The sequence below is a fragment of the Pseudophryne corroboree genome, chromosome 11, assembly GCF_028390025.1.
Source record: "Pseudophryne corroboree isolate aPseCor3 chromosome 11, aPseCor3.hap2, whole genome shotgun sequence".
Taxonomy (NCBI): Eukaryota; Metazoa; Chordata; class Amphibia; order Anura; family Myobatrachidae; genus Pseudophryne; species Pseudophryne corroboree.
Window position 1 is genome coordinate 155,787,154 of NC_086454.1, and position 20,586 is coordinate 155,807,739.

Consider the following 20,586-nt stretch of genomic DNA (forward strand, 5'->3'; position numbering starts at 1 on the left):
CAGAATGTGTAAACTGAATTGTATTACAAATCCAGCGAGCAATCGTCTGCTTAGAAGCAGGAGCACCCATCTTGTTGGGTGCATACAGGCTAAACAGCGAGTCAGATTTTCTGACTCCAGCCTTCCTGGAAACATATTTTTCAGGGCCCTGACAACGTCTGGTAACTTGGAGTCCTCCAAGTCCCTAGTACCCGCAGGTACCACAATAGGTTGGTTCATGTGAAAAACAGAAAACACCTTAAGGAGAAATTGAGGACGAGTCCTCAATTCTGCCCTGTCAGAATGAAAAATTAAGTAAGGGCTTTATATATGATAAAGCCGCCAATTCTGACACACGCCTGGCTGAAGCCAGGGCTAATAGCATCGTCACCTTCCATGTGAGATATTTTAAGTCCACAGTGGTGAGTGGTTCAAACCAATGTGACTTTAGGAAACTCAAAACAACATTGAGATCCCAAGGTGCCACTGGGGCACAAAAGGAGGCTGTATATGCAGTACCCCTTTTACAAACATCTGAACGTCAGGCACTAAAGCCAGTTCTTTCTGGAAGAAATTCGACAGGGCCGAAATTTGAACCTTAATGGACCCTAATTTTAGGCCCATAGACAGTCCTGTTTTCAGGAAATGTAGGAAACGACCCAGTTGGAATTCCTCTGTAGGGGCCTTCTATCTTCGCCAAATGCGGTGAAAATGTTTTGCGGTTACATCCTTCCTGTCTTCGACCAGGGTAGGGATGACTTCATCTGGAATGCCCTTTCAGGATCCGGCGTTCAACCGCCATGCCGTCAACGCGGCCGCGGTAAGTCTTGGAACAGACAAGGCCCCTGCTGGAGCAGGACCTTTCTTAAAGGTAGAGGCCACGGGTCTTCCGTGAACATCTCTTGAAGTTTCGGGTACCAAGTCCTTCTTGGCCAATCCGGAACCACGAGTATCATTCTTACTCATCTCCCTCTTATGATTCTCAGTACTTTTTGTATGAGAGGCATAGGAGGGAACACATACTCTGACTGGTACATCCACAGTGTTACCAGAGCGTCCACCGCTATTGCCTGAGGGTCCCTTGACCTGGCGCAATATCTAGTTTTTTGTTCAGGCGGGACGCCATCATGTCCACCTTTGGTTTTTCACAACGGTTTACAATCATGTGGAAGACTTCCCGATGAAGTCCCCACTCTCCCGGGTGGAGGTCATGCCTGCTGAGGAAGTCTGCTTCCCAGTTTTCCACTCCCGGAATGAACACTGCTGAGAGTGTTATCACATGATTTTTCGCCCAGCGAAGAATCCTTGCAGTTTCTGCCATTTCCCTCCTGCTTCTTGTGCCGCCCTGTCTGTTTACGTGGGCGACTGCCGTGATGTTGTCCCACTGGATCAATACCGGCTGACCTTGAAGCAGAGGTCTTGCTAAGCTTAGAGCATTGTAAATTGCCCTTAGCTCCAGTATATTTATGTGGAGAGAAGTCTCCAGACTCGATCACACTCTCTGGAAATTTTTTCCTTGTGTGACTGCTCCCCAGCCACTCAGGCTGGCATCCGTGGTCACCAGGACCCAGTCCTGAATGCCGAATCTGCGGCCCTTTCATAGATGAGCACTCTGCAGCCACCGCAGAAGAAACACCCTTGTCAATGGAGACAGGGTTATCCGCTGATGCATCTGAAGATGCGATCCGGACCATTTTTCCAGCAGATCCCACGTAAAGGTTCTTGCGTGAAATCTACCGAATGGGATCGCTTTGTAAGAAACCACCATTTTTCACAGGATCCTTGTGCAATGATGCACTGATACTTTTCCTGGTTTTAGGAGGTTCCTGACTAGCTCGGATAACTCCCTGGCTTTCTTCTCCGGGAGAAAACATCCTTTTCTGGACTGTGTCCAGAATCATCCCTAGGAACAGTAGACGTGTCGTCGGAAAAAACTGCGATTTTGGAATATTTAGAATCCACTCGTGCTGTCGTAGAACTACTTAAGATAGTGCTACTCCGACCTCCAACTGTTCTCTGGACCTTGCCCTTATCAGGAAAGCGTCCATATTTCTTTTAAGAAGAATCATCATTTCGGCCATTACCTTGGTAAAGACCCGGGGTGCCGTGGACAATCCAAACGGCAGCGTCTGAACTGATAGTGACAGTTCTGTACCACGAACCTGAGGTACCCTTGGTGAGAAGGGCAAATTTGGACATGTAGGTAAGCGTCCCTGATATCCAGTGACACCATATCGTCCCCTTCTTCCTGGTTCGCTATCACTGCTCTGAGTGACTCCATCTTGATTTGAACGCTTGTATGTAAGTGTTCAAATATTTCAGATCTCACCTAGCCGTCTGGCTTCTTGAGATGACCCCCTACCGCACCTGAGTCCGCTTGTACGGCCCCAGCGTCATGCTGCGGACTTGGCAGAAGCTGTGGAGGGCTTCTGTTCCTGGGAATGGGCTGCCTGCTGCAGTCTTCTTCCCTTTCCTCTACCCCTGGGCAGATATGACTGGCCCTTTTGCCCGCCTGCCCTTATGGGGACGAAAGGACTGAGACTGAAAAGACTGTGTCCTTTTCTGCTGAGATGTGACTTGGGGTAACAAAAGGTGGATTTTTCAGCTGTTGCCATGGCCACCAGGTCCGATGGACCGCCCCTTTATACGGCAATACTTCCATGTGCCGTCTGGAATCTGCATCACCTGACCACTGTCGTCTGGCAGATATGGACATCACATTTACTCTTGATGCCAGAATGCAAATATCCCTCTGCGCATCTCGCATATATAGAAATGCATCCTTAAAATGCTCTATAGTCAATAAAATCTTGTCCCTGTCAAGGGTATCAATATTTTCAGTCAGGAAATCCGACCAAGCCCCCTCAGCGCTGCACATCCAGGCTGAGGCGATTGCTGGTCGTAGTATAACACCAGTATATGTGTATATACTTTTAGGATATTTTTCAGCTTCCTATCAGCTGGCTCCTTGAGGGCTGCCGTATCTGGAGACGGTAACGCCACTTGTTTTTATAAGCGTGTGAGCGCCTTATTCACCCTAAGGTGTGTTTCCCAACTCGCCCTAACTTCTGGCGGGAAAGGGTATACCGCCAATAGTTTTCTATCGGAGGAAACCCACGTATCATCACACACCATTTAATTTATCTGATTCAGGAAAAACTACAAGTAGTTTATTCACACCCTACATAATACCCTTATTTGTGGTACTTGTAGTATCAGAAATATGTAACACCTCCTTCATTGCCCTTAACATGAAACGTGTGGCCCTAAAGGAAAATACGTTTGTTTCTTCACCGTCGACACTGGAGTCAGTGTCCGTGTCTGTGTCGACCGACTGAGGTAAATGGGCGTTTTTACAAGCCCCTGACGGTGTCTGAGACGCCTGGACAGGTACTAATTTGTTTGCCGGCCGTCTCATGTCGTCAACCGACCTTACAGCGTGTTGACATTATCACGTAATTCCTAAATAAGCCATCCATTCCAGTGTCGACTCCCTAGAGAGTGACATCACCAATACAGGCAATTTGCTCCGCCTCCTCACCAACATCGTCCTCCTACATGTCGACACACACGTATGGACACACAGCACACACACAGGGAATGCTCTGACAGAGGACAGGACCCCACTAGCCCTTTGGGGAGACAGAGGGAGAGTTTGCCAGCACACACCAAAAACGCTATAATTATACAGGGACAACCCCTTATACAAGTGTTTTCCCTTATAGCATTTTTATATATGTAATCATATCGCCAAATAAGTGCCCCCCCTCTCTGTTTCAACCCTGTTTCTGTAGTGCAGTGCAGGGGAGAGCCTGGGAGCCTTCCTCACAGCAGAGCTGAGCAGGAAATGGCGCCGTGTGCTGAGGAGAATAGGCCCCGCCCCCTTTTCGGCGGGCTCTTCTCCCGGAGTTTGTGAGATCTGGCAGGGGTTAAATACATCCATATAGCCTCAAGGGCTATATGTGATGTATTTTAGCCATAAAAAGGTATTATACATTGCTGCCCAGGGCGCCCCCCCCAGCGCCCTGCACCCTCAGTGACAGTTGGTGACTGTTGGTGAAGTGTGCTGACAACAATGGCGCACAGCTGCAGTGCTGTGCGCTACCTTATGAAGACTGAAAGTCTTCTGCCGCCTGTTTCTAGACCTCTGGACCTCTTCAACTTCGGCATCTGCAAGGGGGGTCGGCGGCACGGCTCCGGGACGAACCCCAGGGTGAGACCTGTGTTCCGACTCCCTCTGGAGCTAATGGTGTCCAGTAGCCTAAGAAGCAAATCCATCCTGCACGCAGGTGAGTTTTCTTCTCTCCCCTAAGTCCCTCGTAGCAGTGAGCCTGTTGCCAGCAGGACTCACTGAAAATAAAAAACCTAACTTAAACTTTTATTCTAAGCAGCTCAGGAGAGCCACCTAGATTGCACCCTTCTCGTCGGGCACAAAAATCTAACTGAGGCTTGGAGGAGGGTCATAGGGGGAGGAGCCAGTGCACACCACCTGATCCTAAAGCTTTTATTATTGTGCCCTGTCTCCTGCGGAGCCGCTATATCCCCATGGTCCTGACGGAGTCCCCAGCATCCACTAGGACGTCAGAGAAATGTCTTTGCGTTCACATAAACCTATTAAAGGAATGGATAAACTAGGGAAGTCGTGTTCACTACCCTTAAAAGGATGACAGGTGGCATAAGACAAGTTATAGGAAGAATTGAGAAGACTCACAACATCAGTAGACAAGGTAAAGGGATGGAAGAGAAGACTCACAATGTTACCAGACAAGTTGAGCATCTTCAGATTAGGGGCTTTCAGGTGAATCTCTGACATATAGTCCAATTTATAGATTTTGTTGTTACTGAGATCCAAGGACAGCAACTGAATAAATGGTGAAACATAACACTACAGTCAGATATAAAACACATGAGGCTATACAAGTAATTATATCATTACATCATGGGAATGGTCAACTGTAATTCCTCCTAAAAATCACGCTGTAGAAGTGATTAAAAGAATGATCCTTGTGTGAGCTACACTGGAATACCTAATCTGTATTACAACCACACAAATCAGCAGTGCTACTATACAGAGATGCAATATTTAACAAACAAAAAGAAAAAATATATATACCCACCTCTGGTACATTTTCTTCAATGATTTGTAGCATACTTTGCATACAAGACTTCCTGTTCATAATGATATATATGTTGTTTGCAATCAGGTCTATGATGGAAACACAGGGGTAAATAACAGAAAATATATTGCAGTTGTTTAATGGATAAACAGGTCTGTAAATGTACCTGGATCTGTAAGCAATGCGCTCAAGTCCATAGCCTGCTGAGCTCCATCATATCTCTTCTGCATGCAATTCTGTGGGGTGAAAGGGACAGTCACAAAGGGCAGCCATGGTTTTGAGGACACAAAAGCGGATAGAAATATTAGCAAGAGTCGTAAGGCTAATGCCTGAAAGTATTTGTAAACTCTGCCTAGACTATATTACACACCTTAAAATGTTCAATTTCCTCATCAGTCATATCCTTTGTAACGACTGGCGGTGGGCATGGACGAGTCAAAATAGTAATCTGGAAAGCAGAGCGTATGGCTTAAAATATATAGAAGTAATAGCCAGTGTATAATTCCGTTATGCGTTTCAGAAACTCTATAGACAAAAGGAAAACCAGAAGCGGTTGGGCTACCACAAAGATGCACAAGGAGAATCCTCTATCCAGAACAGCTCTACTCTGAAGGAGATGTGAAATTACGTCATACCTTAAAGTTCTCTCTGTCAGTAATAGTCCGTGAAATGTGTTTTAAAGCTTTCGCCACTGCAGAATCGTCCACGTAGAAATGGGCCCGAGTATGATCGCAATGATACTATGTGCAGGAACAGATAAAAACCACAAATATTTCACACACACACTATAAAACCATGAAGAGAAAAAAAAACCACGATATTAAAAGAATGAAAATAAACAAAATTAAAAAAGGTATAGAACTGTCAAGTGCAGTACTGTTTTTCTGTGAATATAGATTTTAAAAAAAGAAAAAGAAAAAAAAAAACAACTCACCCCTACAGGAGCAAATGGTATGGGGGAGGCGTTTCGCAAGAGGCCCACCAGCCACTCCTCAGTATACTTTTTCCCATGTGGAATCTGATTATGGTACACAAGAAACAAAATACAATTGACTGAAAAAAAACAAACACAATCCCTTTCTGTAACAGGAGTGTAATTGGACCAGCCTCACACATTATTTATCACTTGGCATTAACAGACATTGAAAGTTTTCCCTGAAACTTCATGATGGTTCGGAACGGCACATAGCATCACGTAGAATGAAATTCTACGTCACCATTACAAAATATGAGACATTTCCACTGATGTTTTATTATGGATTTTAAACCACATGTAAATATAAATTTACTGTATTTGCTTCTAAAGAGAATAAATTGTGTGTAGATACAGAGCCTCTGCCATAAATGGTATTTATGGACTCCTGTGCATTATCAGATTTCCTTCAGAGTATGGAAGAAAACAGAAGGATCTATGAGAAGCAGCTCACTTACCGTGACTTTGAACCAGCCACTTTTTTCATCTCTAGCATCTGTTCTATCATGATGAGAACTGTCCCTGGGTGCATTCCCATGAGAGTTTCCTCTGTCTCTTCCTTGTCTCTCATCCCTTCTCCTCCCTCCACGACCATAAGGAGTGCTGCAGGTGGGTGATTGTACAGAAGAAAATAAGATATAAATGACAAAATGTATAGGTTTCTACGGTTTATAAAGCAATATAATTAGAATCACAACCCGTAAGAAACACTGCTTTTCATTTAAACTTTCCATAGCTTGTGGCCACGGCGGCTGAGGAGTAGGCAGCAAGTCTCGGGAGCTCCCCGGCTACCTAAACTCCTGTACAAATCCTGACTCCCTCTGGTGCTTTGCCCGGCTGAAATACTCACCCTGTGCTGCTGGGCACCGACGGGCGTACCTCTCCGTGGTCTCCGGGTCCCGTAGAAGCGGCAATCACCGCCGCCCGGCCCTGCAGCCTACAACTCCTCCGGATCCCCGGCCTCGATTTTGGCGGCCTCGGCCGCGGGACACCCGGAGCTCGAGCGGCGGGCTGCTGCTGATGCCAACGCCGCCGGAAGACTGTGGGGGAGAGATAGCCTCTCTCCTCTGCCTCGTGAGCTGGGACCAGGGACCCTGAAGATAGGTCGTTGGGCAGGTACTCCTGGGGAGGGGGAAGAGACACTGCGGCCATTTTAGGAGTGGATTACAGAGGCTGCTGCCCATGCCTGCACATCTGAGGGGCTGCCTGATGAGATTCTCCAGTGACTTGCACTCTGTTTTATGATCTCTGAGACCCTACTGTCTGCTGCTCTCACCCAGTATCAGCCTCTCACTATCTATATTACCTATATTAACTCAGCATAGTGTTGGAAGCACTGTCAGGTGTTCACGCTGCGCAGCTCTCCCATTCTACCACAGAGAGGCTACATATAGATTGGAGCTGGCTACGCTGCTGTACTGCACTAATATCCTACAGTGTGTTACGCACCAATATCCTACTCCTGCCTCCTGGAACTGCAGGATTTTCCCTCTTCAATATTTCTGTCCATATTATTATTGCTGCTGCTACACAAGTCTGCATTTTCTACCCATTGATACTCTGGACATAAGGACCGGGCACGGGTGCTTCCTGCCACCGATTGTGTACGTCCTTGCTGCTGCCGCCATCTACCTACACTCTATTTTAAAAACCCTGCCCTGGGGTAGGTGTGACTGCTCCTGCACAATATGGTTAAGGGCGGCCAGAGTGCGGCCGCGGCCAAACTAGAAAGATATGCCAGGCAACCCAATCCCAGGGTATCATTGGCTCCTTCCCAGGGAGCCTCTCCAACCCACTCGAACCCCCCCTCTGTGTCAGCGGCCGGTTCCCCAGAGATGGCAGAGGCGCCGTCTATTCAACAGGTGCTGGAGGCTATAGCTGGCAGTGAACAGCGTCTCTCCGATAAGATGGAAAAGGTGCAGTGCGACCTCTCCTTACTCAGACAAGATGTTCAGCGTATTCGTGAGAGAGTGGGTGAGGCGGAGACACGGGTCTCCAACCTGGAAGCTATGTGTGGCCCCCTGAAACAGTCCGTATCCACGGTGACCCAGCAGGTTTCCTCCCTTCAGACCAAGCTCTTAGATATGGAAGGACGGCTGCGCAGGAACAATGTACGATTTGTAGGCCTGCCTGAAAGAGAAGAGGGCTCGCAGCCGGAGGACTTCCTTGAATCTTGGCTTCAGGAGATGTATGGCGCTGAGTCCTTTACTGCCCAATTTACGGTGGAAAATGCACATAGGATACCATCTCGGCCGCTACCTCCTGGGGCCCCTCCTCGCACCTTCATCGCCAAATTCCTACATTATAAGGACCGGGACTCAGTTCTCCGCCTAGGTCGTACGAAGGGCCCGCTGGTCCGTAATGGAGTTAGGGTGTCGGCCTTCCCGGATTTTGCCGCAGACGTCCAGAAGGACCGAGCCCAGTTTATTCCCATAAAACGGCGTCTGCGAGACCTTAACATCTCATATTCCATGCTGTTTCCTTCAAGGCTCAGAGTTGTGGCGGATGGGGAGACCAAGTTTTTTAATTCCCCCAGAGAAGCGGCACAATGGCTGGACAGATTTGCACCGGGTGCTCGGCAGCTAGCTCCGGACTGATCTCCTGAGATGCGGAAGCTGGGGCCTGATTTACCGGAGGGAACGATCATGAATCGGGGAGCCCCCCTCCTTTGCATTGGTGGCTCAAGACTTTTACGTCCAAGTGGTGTTGACTAGAGAAGGGTTAGAGGTTTAGTTGGGAATCTAGGCCAGGCCTGGCCAACCTGTGGCTCTCCAGCTGTTGCAAAACTACAAGTCCCATCATGCTTTGCCACAGTTTTGCTATTAGGGAAAGCTATAACTGTGACAGGGCATGCTGGGATGTGTAGTTTCACAACATCTGGAGAGCCACAGGTTGGCCAGGCCTGATCTAGGCCTCTCTTAGCACTTGGAAGTTTAGGTTGCTGGTTTGGGATAAAAGTATGCCGGTGTTCGGGGAGGGGAGGGATAATTGGGAAGCTGCCGGTTGCGGCTCCCTTTGCTGTTGGTTTTGGTTCTCTTTTTTTAGTTTGTTATTTTCCTTACCTAAGTTTTTTTTGACACAAGGATGTTTAATGATTCAGACGCTGTGGCTTATTGCGCAGGGCTTACAAACGTCAAGTGATGCTGGTATTGCTAATGTTGATTCTCAGTTATATTTTAGGGAGATGTCTATCCGGGAGACACATATAGTCTGTATGGGGTCATGATTAACCTGAAATTTTTGGCATGGAATGTCCGAGGTCTGAATAACAAAATCAAACGCTCTTTGGTTTTAAATATGATTAAAAAATATGACCCGGACATTGCATGCCTCAGTGAGACCCACTTGGAGGGGAATAGGTTATTGTCATTACGACGGGCCTGGGTGGGATGGGCTTACCATGCCTCACATTCTTCCTTCTCTAGGGGTGTCTCGATTCTGATTAAAAAATCAGTGCAATTTGAATTGTTATCGATCAAAACTGACCCGTATGGAAGATTTGTATTTATGGAATGTAAACTGAGTTCTCAGCCCTATTATATTCTAGCGATGTATGTCCCCCCTCCTTTTTCATATGCCGTACTGCAGCAGGCTGCCTCTTTTGTTGCTCCATCTCCTACCACCCCTGTGATATGCTTGGGCGATTTCAATAATGTCCTAGATTTATCCTTGGACCGATGGCACTCCCCGAATGTTGCGCTGGTGGGTGGTGGCCCTACCAAGTTTGCTGATTTCTTGGATAGTTTGCAGTGGGTGGATCCGTGGAGACTCCGTCACCCTGCGACCCGTCAGTTCTCCTGTTTTTCCAGTACTCATGGCTCCTTCTCCAGGATTGACCTGATTTTGGTGTCCCCTGCCCTTGTCCCTGGGATCATTGACATCCACTATGAGGCTCGAGGTGTCTCTGATCACTCCCCTATGTTGATGACCATTGCTGTGGGGGGTCAGAGGGGGCACTCTTACTGGAAGCTGCACCCCTCTTGGCTGACCCAACTGGGTGACTGTAGTGACCTGGAGACTCAGTGGGGGGGATACTTTAACGATAACGTAGGGTCAGCCCCGGGTACGATAGTTTGGGATTCATTTAAGGCGTTTTTGAGAGGTACCTATATTAGACGCATAGCGGCTCATAAAATGTCCTCAAGGGAGAGAGAACGGGCCCTTGAAAGCGATGCTAGGGGACTAGAGTCCCAATATTTGCTAGATGGTGCCCCAGCGACGAAAGTACGCTGGCTGGTGGCTCAGTCGGCTTGGATGGCCCACCTGTCCGATAAAAACTCACGCTCCCTCCTTTTTAAAGCTACTAATATTTATATGCAGGCTGATAGGACGGGGGGGACTCCTGGCTCGCCTGATACACTATGATCGTCCTGGGTCTACGATTGCCCAGATGTATGGTGGGGGTGGCTCCTTTGTTGACACCACGCCAGACATTGCGCAATTATTCAGATCCTATTACTCTGAGATATATAGCTCACAATTGACGTGCTCTACTCTAGATCTCTCATATTACCTGGGGGGTATTGAGTTGCCCGCACTTTCCTCTGGGGCCTGTGAACAGCTGGAGGCGCCCTTGACGCTCGAGGAGGTGACTGCGGCCATTGGCATGTCCCCTAGTGGCAAGGCTCCGGGGTCTGACGGGATTCCCTCCGAGGTCTACAAGAATCATATTGATTTTTTTGGGCCCAGACTCCATGCCCTATACTTGGATATATTTGCCAGTAACGAGCTCCCCCTCTCTATGTCAGAGGCAATTATAATAGTGATCCCAAAGCCCGATAAGGACCCTAGGTCTCCAGACTCCTATAGGCTGATCTCCCTGATTCAATGACGCTAAGATCCTGGCAAAGATATTGGCAGTACGGCTTAACACAGTAATCACCTCCCTCGTTCACTCGGACCAGACTGGCTTCATGCCAGGGAAGTCCACATCTATTAACCTGCGTAGACTAAATACCATTTTGCAACTCCCACATGACTCCCCTTCTGACTCGGCTGTGGTCTCGCTGGACGCGGCCAAGGCTTTTGACAGCATTGAATGGGCTTATTTATGGGAGGTGATGGCACGTATGGGCTTCAGGCCCAACTTTATTAGATGGACTAAATTACTGTACCAACATCCGAGTGCCAGGATCTTGGTGAATGGCTATGTGTATCCCCGTCCTTTCAGCTTTCCCGAGGTACTAGACAGGGCTGCCCCCTCTCCCCCACGCTGTTCGCCTTGGCCATCGAGCCCTTGGCATGTTTGGTAAGATCGCATTTAGATATTACAGGAATATGTACAGGCTCACGGGAAGATAGAATAGCTCTTTACGCAGACGACATGTTGTTGTTTTTGCAAGACTACACCAAGTCAATGCCCATTTTGCTGCGGGTGATAGAGAGCTTCGGAGCTCATTCGGGCCTTAGAATTAACTGGTCCAAATCATACATTATGCCAGTCATAGGCTCCCCTCCTACTGTTCCCAAAGTCTCCCTGCCATTATGTTGGACAACACAATTTAAATACCTTGGAATCCAAATAACTAATGACCCTTCTGATTATATCCCTTTGAATCTGGACCCAACCCTGCAGTGGATCATCAGCAAATCCAAAACTTGGTGTAGGCTTCCACTGACGGTCTCTGGCAGGGTCAATCTCATAAAAATGATTATACTGCCTAAACTTCTATATATTATTCTCCAGTCCCCGGTATATATCTTCCCAATATTTTTTAGGAAATTGAATAGCGTTTTATCCTCACTGATATGGGCCAACAAGAGACCCAGAATACAGTTGAATACCCTTACCAGGCAGCGTTCTGACGGCGGCCTGGCTCTGCCTAATTTTCAGATATATTACTACGCTGCTCAGCTGACTCATATTAGTATATGAGCGCAGGATTCTAGCGCTGATTCTTTACACTGTGAATTTATTCGCTGCTACTTCCCCCACCTATCTCCTTTGCAGGTGCTGCTAAGTGGGAACATGGCTCGATTTCTCCCCCCTATTATTTTCCAGGCCTTAAAGATATGGCAGGCCCTGAGAGTTCTCTTGGGGTACGACGACCTGGACCCAGACACCCCCCTTTGGTACTCTGACTGGCTTCCTGAACTACATACACTTGAGGGACGGGAGGTTTGGGCCCCTAGATCAGTGGTTTCTATATCCCAACTCTACCTAGATAGTGTATTCAAATCCTTTCAGCAGCTGAAAGATGAGTTTGATTTACCCAACTCCTACTTTTTCAGATATCTTCAGCTTCGCCATGCCCTCCAGTCCCAATTTGCTGAGTCCCCCCCACGTATCCTCCCATTTCCCATCAAGACCTTTGTGGCTACATTGGGTCGGGCTAAAATGGTCTCCCTTGCGTATGGATATCTCCTAACTAAACTCCATGCGGACCCTCTGACACGTCTCCGTGGAAGGTGGGAGGATGATTTAGGTCCAATAACTGAGGAGGACTGGACCCTTGCTCTGGAATATCCTGCTACAGTTACCAAGTCTCTCAGATATCAGCAAATTCAATTTTTCATTCTACATAGAATTTATATAACTCCAACTAGGCTGGCTACTTTTGGGGCTGGTGGGACTGGCATGTGCCCTAAGTGTGGGGTGGAGGAGGGTACATTCTGGCATCTGGTATGGGACTGCCCGAGGTTGCGGATGTTCTGGTCGGGAGTTAGGTCAATCCTGGAGAATACGGGAGTGACTGGCGGACTGCTTACCCCGCAATTTTGTATTTTGGGAATGGAGGGCTCTACTTTTATGCCTGTTTCGGTGGGTCTTTATGCTCGCAATGTATGTGCCTTGGCTAAGGTTTGCATTGCGAGACTCTGAATGGCCCCTGGTGGCCCTTTAATATCTGCGCTCAAGACCCTGGTTAACGATACAATATTCAAAGAAAGATATGTATATATGAAGAAAAACGCTTCAGCCAAATTTGAAAGAGTCTGGTCTCCCTGGCTGAACTCTCCCCATTCCCAACTGGTCCCTTAATCACAATGTGAACTGAAGTGATACCACATGACTGACTTACAGCTTAAGATATTCGTTAAGATGGTTGGCATTGGAGCCCTGCGTGCTCGCCTAGCATATATAGGAATACTGTGCTCCTGAATCAGATGATCGATCCTTCATACGCTTCTATCTAGGCGTTTACTATTTCTTTGTTTTCTTTTAGTTATGTTTGTTCTGTTTATTTGTTCCTGTTTTTTTTTTGGTTAGCTTAAGGGCAAAAATTAATAAGAATTAATGGAGTTGTACATAATGGCTGCAGATCTTGCGGACCATACAAGACAGAAAAATCAAAATGCATGATCATTCCCTCATAGACATAGCAGTTAATCCGCTGATGTTGAATTGTACCATAAATGAAGTTCTGATATGACTGATGTATGTGATGTGCTATTGGTCTGCAATGTCTGTACCTTTCTCTTCATTTTACTGAATAAAAACACTTTATTAAAAAAAAAAAAAAAACTTTCCATAGCTTCTGGTGCACATGTAGACGAAGTGACAAGGTCACTGGGATTCAAACTAGGGTCTCTAGCTGCTCTGCTACTACAACTGCTCTGTTCAGTAGTTAAAGACCAGCACCCTAACCATTTGGGAAATTAGACCCGGCCAATTGGTGGAGTTTGCGGCCTTGTAAGGAGAAAAGGAATCCAGATCCTCTTTAACAGGATCCAGTGTAGATTAAGTCCTTTCTGGAGCAGTTTGTTTCTTTTCGTACTGATCACACCCATAAGTGCCGGCTTTAGCCATGTAAAATGACTAAACCCGACCAAAGTGCTGGCGCAAGAAGCAACTGATTTCTTTTCACACATTTCTGCTCTGCGGCATGGGGGGGCTGCGAGCTGAAATGCATCTCCCAGTAGCTAATTGCGCCTGAACAGAGGAATAATTGAATTGCTCCGTTCAGCTCCATCTAGCGGCGACCCCAGGTAAAAACAAATTCATTCCCTGCAAAGAGTCTACGATATTTCTTTAAACATCAACTGTGCATACACACTTTGTCTTAACTCCTGGCAGGAAGCAGGCTAAACACTGCCACTCTGCAAAGAATAAAGTGTGCCATTTCACTCCCCCCCCAAACCCCCCCGCCCCCAAGAGTTAGGATTTTAAATTGTCTGAAGAAGTGAAATGCGTTAAACTTTTATACAGAACTGACATATGCTCTATCAGATTGTCACCTTTTAAAAAAACACAGGTGTGATAATTTATGATATATGATGGTTAATAAATGTGTTTTTTTTTTGTTTTTTTTAATATCACACACTTCAACTGGGGTAACTTGCACCAGAAAGGACTTTATATACATTACTACTACTCTGACTGATACAATGTTGAACTCACAATCTTAAACGGAAAGAGTCATGTGCATCACTCATTGGGACATCTCCATCTTCATCGTCCAATCGGGAGCGAGGATTAGGTGGGTAACCTCCACGGTTACGATATTTATGAGGACCTTCACTATACATTTTAGCCCGGAAGGGACCACGTCCCTTCCGCTTCTTCATGAAATAGCCTGCACCAGCCCTGTCATCATGGTCTGAAAAGAGAGAATAGTTGGTTAAGGTGAGAACAATAATCAAATTACATGGCACCTATCTTTTTTTGACATAATCATACCCCACAATACAGACTCATATGCCTGGAGATTGTTCTCCAACATGTGTTCTATACTATAAACAAGGTTGTTGCCAAGATCTTCTGTTTATAATGTTTTAGTCCAATAGTTTGTCTTCCTTGTACAGGCGGCCTGCCATGTAGGCAAGCCATGATCATCATATGAAGTTTGTTCAAGTCCCATACTCCCTCCTTCCCCCACCCTATGGCTCCTTCACTTCTCCTTATGCCTCTTCTTTCTTCTCCATACCTGTGCCCAACTTCTTTCTTAACCCAATTTTTAACCCATGTTTCATTGTTTCTTCCCTGGCATGGATGACAGATAAGGCCAGTTTCTTGAGAGACCTGACAAGCAACCAAACTGATGGCAAAGTTCTCCTGTACCAGTGGTCAGAAATCTGAGAAACTACTGCAAGCTGAATTGCACGTGTGTTAAAATGAAAATACACAAACATTCCCGACCAGAACGCACAAAATATATCCCAACACCTCAGACATACACAGGAAAGGATACTCTTCCCCTGGATGATACCTTCATATGCAACTATCCCATGCCATGTGCATACTGATGAGGAATCCGATCTTATACTTTCTTAACTGCAGGTTGAGGTCTCCCTCTACTAAAAAAAATATTTTAATTACCTACCGGTAAAACCTCTTCTCGTAGTCAGTGGAGGATACTGGGGTCCACATTAGTACCATGGGGTATAGACGGGTCCACTAGGAGCCTTGGGCACTTTAAGAAATCAATAGTGTGCACTGGTTCCTCCCTATATGCCCCTCCTACCAGACTAAGTCTAGAAACTGCGCCCGAGGAGACAGACATACTTTGAGAGGAGGATAGTGGTGAAATTTCGAACCAGCACACAGGAGGAAAGCCAAGTTAACCAAACTTGAAACGAACAGCAACGGCCGAATCAACATTACTTAACCAAGTAACAGTGCAGGACGAATGAAGCACTGGGCGGGTGCCCAGTATCCTCTGCGGACTACGAGAAAAGGATTTACCGGTAAGTAATTAAAATCCTATTTTCTCACGTCCTAGAGGATACTGGGGTCCACATTAGTACCATGGGGATGTACCAAAGCTCCAAAACCGGGTGGGAGAGTGCTGAGGTCCCTGCAGAACTGATTGACCAAACTAAAGGTCCTCAGAGGCCAAAGTAAATTGTAGAACTTAGCAAACATGTTCGAACCAGACCAAGTAGCTGCTCAGCAGAGCTGTAAGGCCAAGACACCCCGGGCAGTCGCCCAGGAACAACCCACCGACCTAGTAGAGTGGGCATGTACAGATCTGGGAACCGGCAAACCTGCCGTAGAGTAAGCATGCTGGATAGTAAGCTTGATCCAGCAAGCAATAGACTGCTTGGAAGCAGGACACCCAATTTTATTGGGATCATAGAGTACAAACAGAGTCCGATTTTCTTTAACGAGCTGTCCGTTTGACATAGACTTTCAAAGCCTACACAACATCCAGGGACTTTGAAGTGGAAGAGGTGTCAGTAAGCACCGGAACCACAATAGGCTAGTTGATGTGAAACGCAGACACCTCTTTGGAAGAAATTGCCATTGAGTTCTGAGTTCAGCTCTATCTTCATGAAAAATCAAATAGGGGCTCTTGTGAGACAACATCCCCAATTCCGACACACGTCTTGCCGAAGCCAAGGCCAGCAATGTGACTGTGGTCCACATAAGAAACTTTACATCAACCTCCTGTAAAGGCTCAAACCATTCAGATTGTAGAAACTGCATCACTACATTTAGATCCCAAGGTGCCGTGGGATGCACAAAGGGTGGCTGGATGTGCAGAACACCTTTCAAGAACGTCTGAACCTCAGGGAGGGAAGCCAACTGTTTTTGGAAGAAAATGGACAAGGTCGAAATCTGGACTTTTATGGAGCCCAGGCGTAGGCCCACATCCACACCAGACTGCAGAAAAAGCAGTAACTGATCCAGTTGAAATGCCACCGCAGGAATTTTCCTGTTTTCACACCAAGACACGTTTTCTCCAAATACGGTGGAAATGTTTAGACGTTACCCCTTTTATGGCTTGGATCAGGGTAGGAGTTACAGAGTCCGGAATTCCTTTCTGGGCTAAAATTTGACACTCAACCTCCATGCCGTCAAACGTAACTGCGGTAAGTCTTGATAGACGAACAGCCCCTGTTGCAAAAGATCCTCTCGAAGATGGTAGAGGCCACGGATCCTCCAGAATCATGTCCAGTAGATCCGCGTACCAAGCCCTTCTTGACCAATCCGGAGCAATAAGAATTGCCTGACCCTTTTCCCTTTTTATTCTTTTGAGAATTTGTGGGATCAGTGGAAGTGGTGAAAACACATACACCATCAGGTAGGCCCATGGAGCCACCAGAGCATCCATCACCACTGCCCGAGGGTCTTTAGACCTGGAATAATACCGCCTGAGTTTCTTGTTGAGATGAGAGGCCATCATGTCGATTTGTGGAGTTCCCCACTGACGTGTCACGCACCCGAACACCTCTGGGTGAAGGCCCCTGGGTGGAGGTCGCGTCTGCTGAGGAAATCTGGTTCCCAGTTGTCTACTCCCGGAATTAAGATCGCAGACAATGCCACAGTGTGTCTTTCTGCCCAGAGTAGAATCTGTGTTACCTCTGACATTGCTGCTCTGCTCTTCGTTCCGCCCTGTCTGTTTATGTACGTTACCGCCGTCACTTTGTCCGACTGAACCTGGATCGCCTGATCTTGAAGATGATGTGCTGCCTGTAGAAGGGCATTGTATATGGCCCTTAGTTCCAGAATGTTGATTGGAAGAATGGTGTCCTGACTTGACCATTTTCCTTGGAAGTGTTCCCTTTGGGTGACTGCTCCCCAACCTCTGAGGCTTGCGTCTGTGGTTAACAGAATCCAATTTTGAATCCCCAACCTCCGGCCCTCGGTCAGGTGAGAAATCTGGAGCCACCACAGCAGAGAAATCCTGGCTTTTGGCGACAGGCGAATCCTCTGGTGCATGTGGAGATGCGATCCAGACCATTTGTCCAACAGGTCCAGCTGGTACGGTCTGGCGTGAAACTTTCTATACTGCAGTGCCTCGTAAGCGGCTACCATATTTCCCAGAAGGCAAACGCAGACATGCACCGATATCCGGGGTGGCTTCAGAACATCCCGCACTATCGACTGGATCACCACTACCTTCTCCAATGGAAGGATTACCTTCTGTACTTCCGTATCCAGTATCATCCCCAGGAACTGAAGCCTCTGTGTTGGTTCCAGGTGAGATTTCGGTAGGTTCAGAATCCACCCGTGGTCCCGGAGAAGCTGAGTTGAGAGGGCAATGCTGTCCAACAACCGCTCCCTGGATGGTGGCTTTACCAGCAGATTGCCCAGGTACGGAATTATGTTCTCTACCCGTTTGCGGTGGAGGAACATCATCTCTGCCATTACCTTGGTGAACAACCTCTGAGCCGTGGAGAGGCCAAAAGGCAGAGCCCGGAACTGGTAGTGACAGTCCTGTAAGGCAAACCTGAGATAAGCCTGATGAGGCGCCAGATCGGGATATGAAGGTATGCATCCTTGATATCCAGAGACACCAAGAATTCCCCTTCCTCCAGACTAGAGATCACCGTCCTCAGAGACTCCATCTTGAATTTGAACACCCATAATTATGGGTTCAACGACTTGAGGTTTAAAATGGGTCTCACCGAACAGTCCGGTTTCGGTACCACAAACAGGTTGGAATAATACCCTCTGTTCCGTAGCGGAGGTGGAACTGGAACAATGACCTGCGTCTGTACCAGTTTTTGAATTGCATCCTGTAAATTTGTACTTGCCTCCTGAGAAGATGGCATTATTGTGAATGGCCTGATGTAGAGCATTGTAAATTGCCCTTATTTTCAAGATATTTATAGAAACTTACTGTGATTTCAGGACTAACCGTACTAACGCCTGAATTTCTATTCTCTCTGAGATACTGTGTTCAGAATGGTACACAGAAACTGAAGCCTGAGTATGCTGTAAGTAGGACTTCTGTAGATTGAGACTCCCCACGTAATGTCTTAGACATTTTTGTGAGAATGATGCTGTGCAATAGCTGTTTTCTGAATAGCGCTCTTATTAGGAAGTCGGTCAGATACTAAGTATGTTTTTTAAAAAAGGAGTTGTAGCATCATCTGCTCTATGACCTTTGTAATACCTTCGGAGCTGATGAAGGACAGAATGGTAAGGCCTGGAATTTGGTAGTGTTCCTTTTTGATTGTAATCGGTAGGAACGCTAGATTTCCGCCATGACCTTTGCGAATGGTCATTTTGGAATGTGGAGGTAGGCATTCTTGATATCTAAGGATACCAGGATCTCCCTTGTTCTATTCATGTGATGACTGCCCTAGCGAATTCCTTGTTGAAGTTATAGACGCTCATTATGGATTCAGGGACTTCAATCAGGAAAGGCCTGACGGAATCATTCGGATTCGGAACTACCAAACAGGCTGGCATATAATTCCTTGTTACTTTGACGAGTTGGAACTAAGGAAATTACCTGTGTCTGCAGGATTCTGCGTATGGCCTCCTGCAGGGCTATCTGTCTTTCGAGGAAAACCGGTAAACCAGAAGTGAAAACCTGTGAGGTGGTGCTTTATTTTGTAGCCTTGGGTGGTAACCTAGGCAATCTGGCAGGAGCACTTCAGATGTGACAAACTCTTAAGCATGCTCCTACTCTGAGATCCTCTAGGCACAGAGGTAGAGCAACCTGCTGTAGGTTCTGATACTGTTGTCTGTAACAGCTGATTTCCGTCCCCTGCCTTCTGGGGCTACAGAAATACCCACTATATATAGTGGGTATTTCAATTTTGGGGACACTATAGGGTAACAGCAGGCTTCTGTGGTTTGTGAAAACCCAGGATTGCACTTGCTTGTCGTTATCTGGAATCTCCAGACCTTTATTGCCAAATTTAGCGTCTCCACTCCCTGAAAAGGGGTGTGGTTTCTAGATATAAATTCCTTTCACAGCTAGCATGTCTTAAGTGCCCCACACACTAGAACAATTTTGCTCAATTTCAGCTCAATTTTGTCACTCGGGGCTATATATTGGGTGAAATTGTGCATTTTTTGCTGTGTATCCAATCCAATGCGCGGCCCCGTGAGTATCTGGTGGACTCCTCCAGGTTGTTGGTGCTGCACTCGTTATTTGTCGTGATCAAGTGGAATTGTATGGAATCGCACAGTGGTTTTTGTGCTTGTGATCTATAGTAGGGAGTTTGAAGCAACCTAATCCAGCCCATCAGATGCATCTGATGGTACCTGTGAATGCATGCTATACATCCCATGCGATTTGTAGGCGCTTGACATATCCTATGTGATGTATAGCGTGCTCCAAAAAGTCACATTGTACCAAATCATTTGGAATTGTATGTATACACTCCCGGGAAGCTCACAGGAGAGTTCAAGGGAAATCTTCAGCCTCATATCGTTCTAGTGTATGGGGCCCTTAATACTTGTGTAACATGCACTTTTTAGGCAGTAATGATAACAGAATTTCTGAGCCCAGGTTCACAGATCAACTGCATTGCTGCAATAATCTTTTGAGCACCATGAGCCACTGGAATTTCTGTGAGGGGAAGTTTTTTTCATTTCCTTTTATAGAGACTAAGGGGTCTTATTACATAAATGTTGGATCCTATTCAACACTGAGGATCCGACACTTCAGTTTTTAACAGCGGGCCTTTTTCGCCCATTTACCCGATTACGACCACTCACTTCTGCCTTTCCCTATAGGCGAAATGAATGGTCGAAACTGACCTGTTTCCACCCGCGCATGTCAAATTCGCTCATCCTGACAAGTCGGAATCTATTTTTTTGACAGGGCGAAACCAGGGACCTCAATTAATACTGAAGTGTCGGAAAGTTCAGATTTTGGCGGAAAGTTCTTTTAC

General features: G+C 46.7%; 1 protein-coding gene across 2 annotated transcripts in view; it reads right to left on the reverse strand.

Moving 5' to 3' along the window:
• The window catches only part of NXF1 (nuclear RNA export factor 1), a 141,784-nt gene that overhangs the window by 80,759 nt on the left and 40,439 nt on the right, over positions 1-20,586 (reverse strand). For both annotated transcript variants that reach the window (XM_063945003.1, XM_063945004.1), the window contains exons 2-9: positions 14,408-14,606; positions 6,528-6,672; positions 6,031-6,114; positions 5,732-5,836; positions 5,467-5,544; positions 5,263-5,332; positions 5,097-5,185; positions 4,733-4,840 (exon numbers count right to left, since the gene is read on the reverse strand). In XM_063945003.1, the coding sequence (XP_063801073.1) occupies positions 4,733-4,840; positions 5,097-5,185; positions 5,263-5,332; positions 5,467-5,544; positions 5,732-5,836; positions 6,031-6,114; positions 6,528-6,672; positions 14,408-14,606 (878 nt within the window). The remainder of the gene's footprint in view (positions 1-4,732; positions 4,841-5,096; positions 5,186-5,262; positions 5,333-5,466; positions 5,545-5,731; positions 5,837-6,030; positions 6,115-6,527; positions 6,673-14,407; positions 14,607-20,586) is intronic.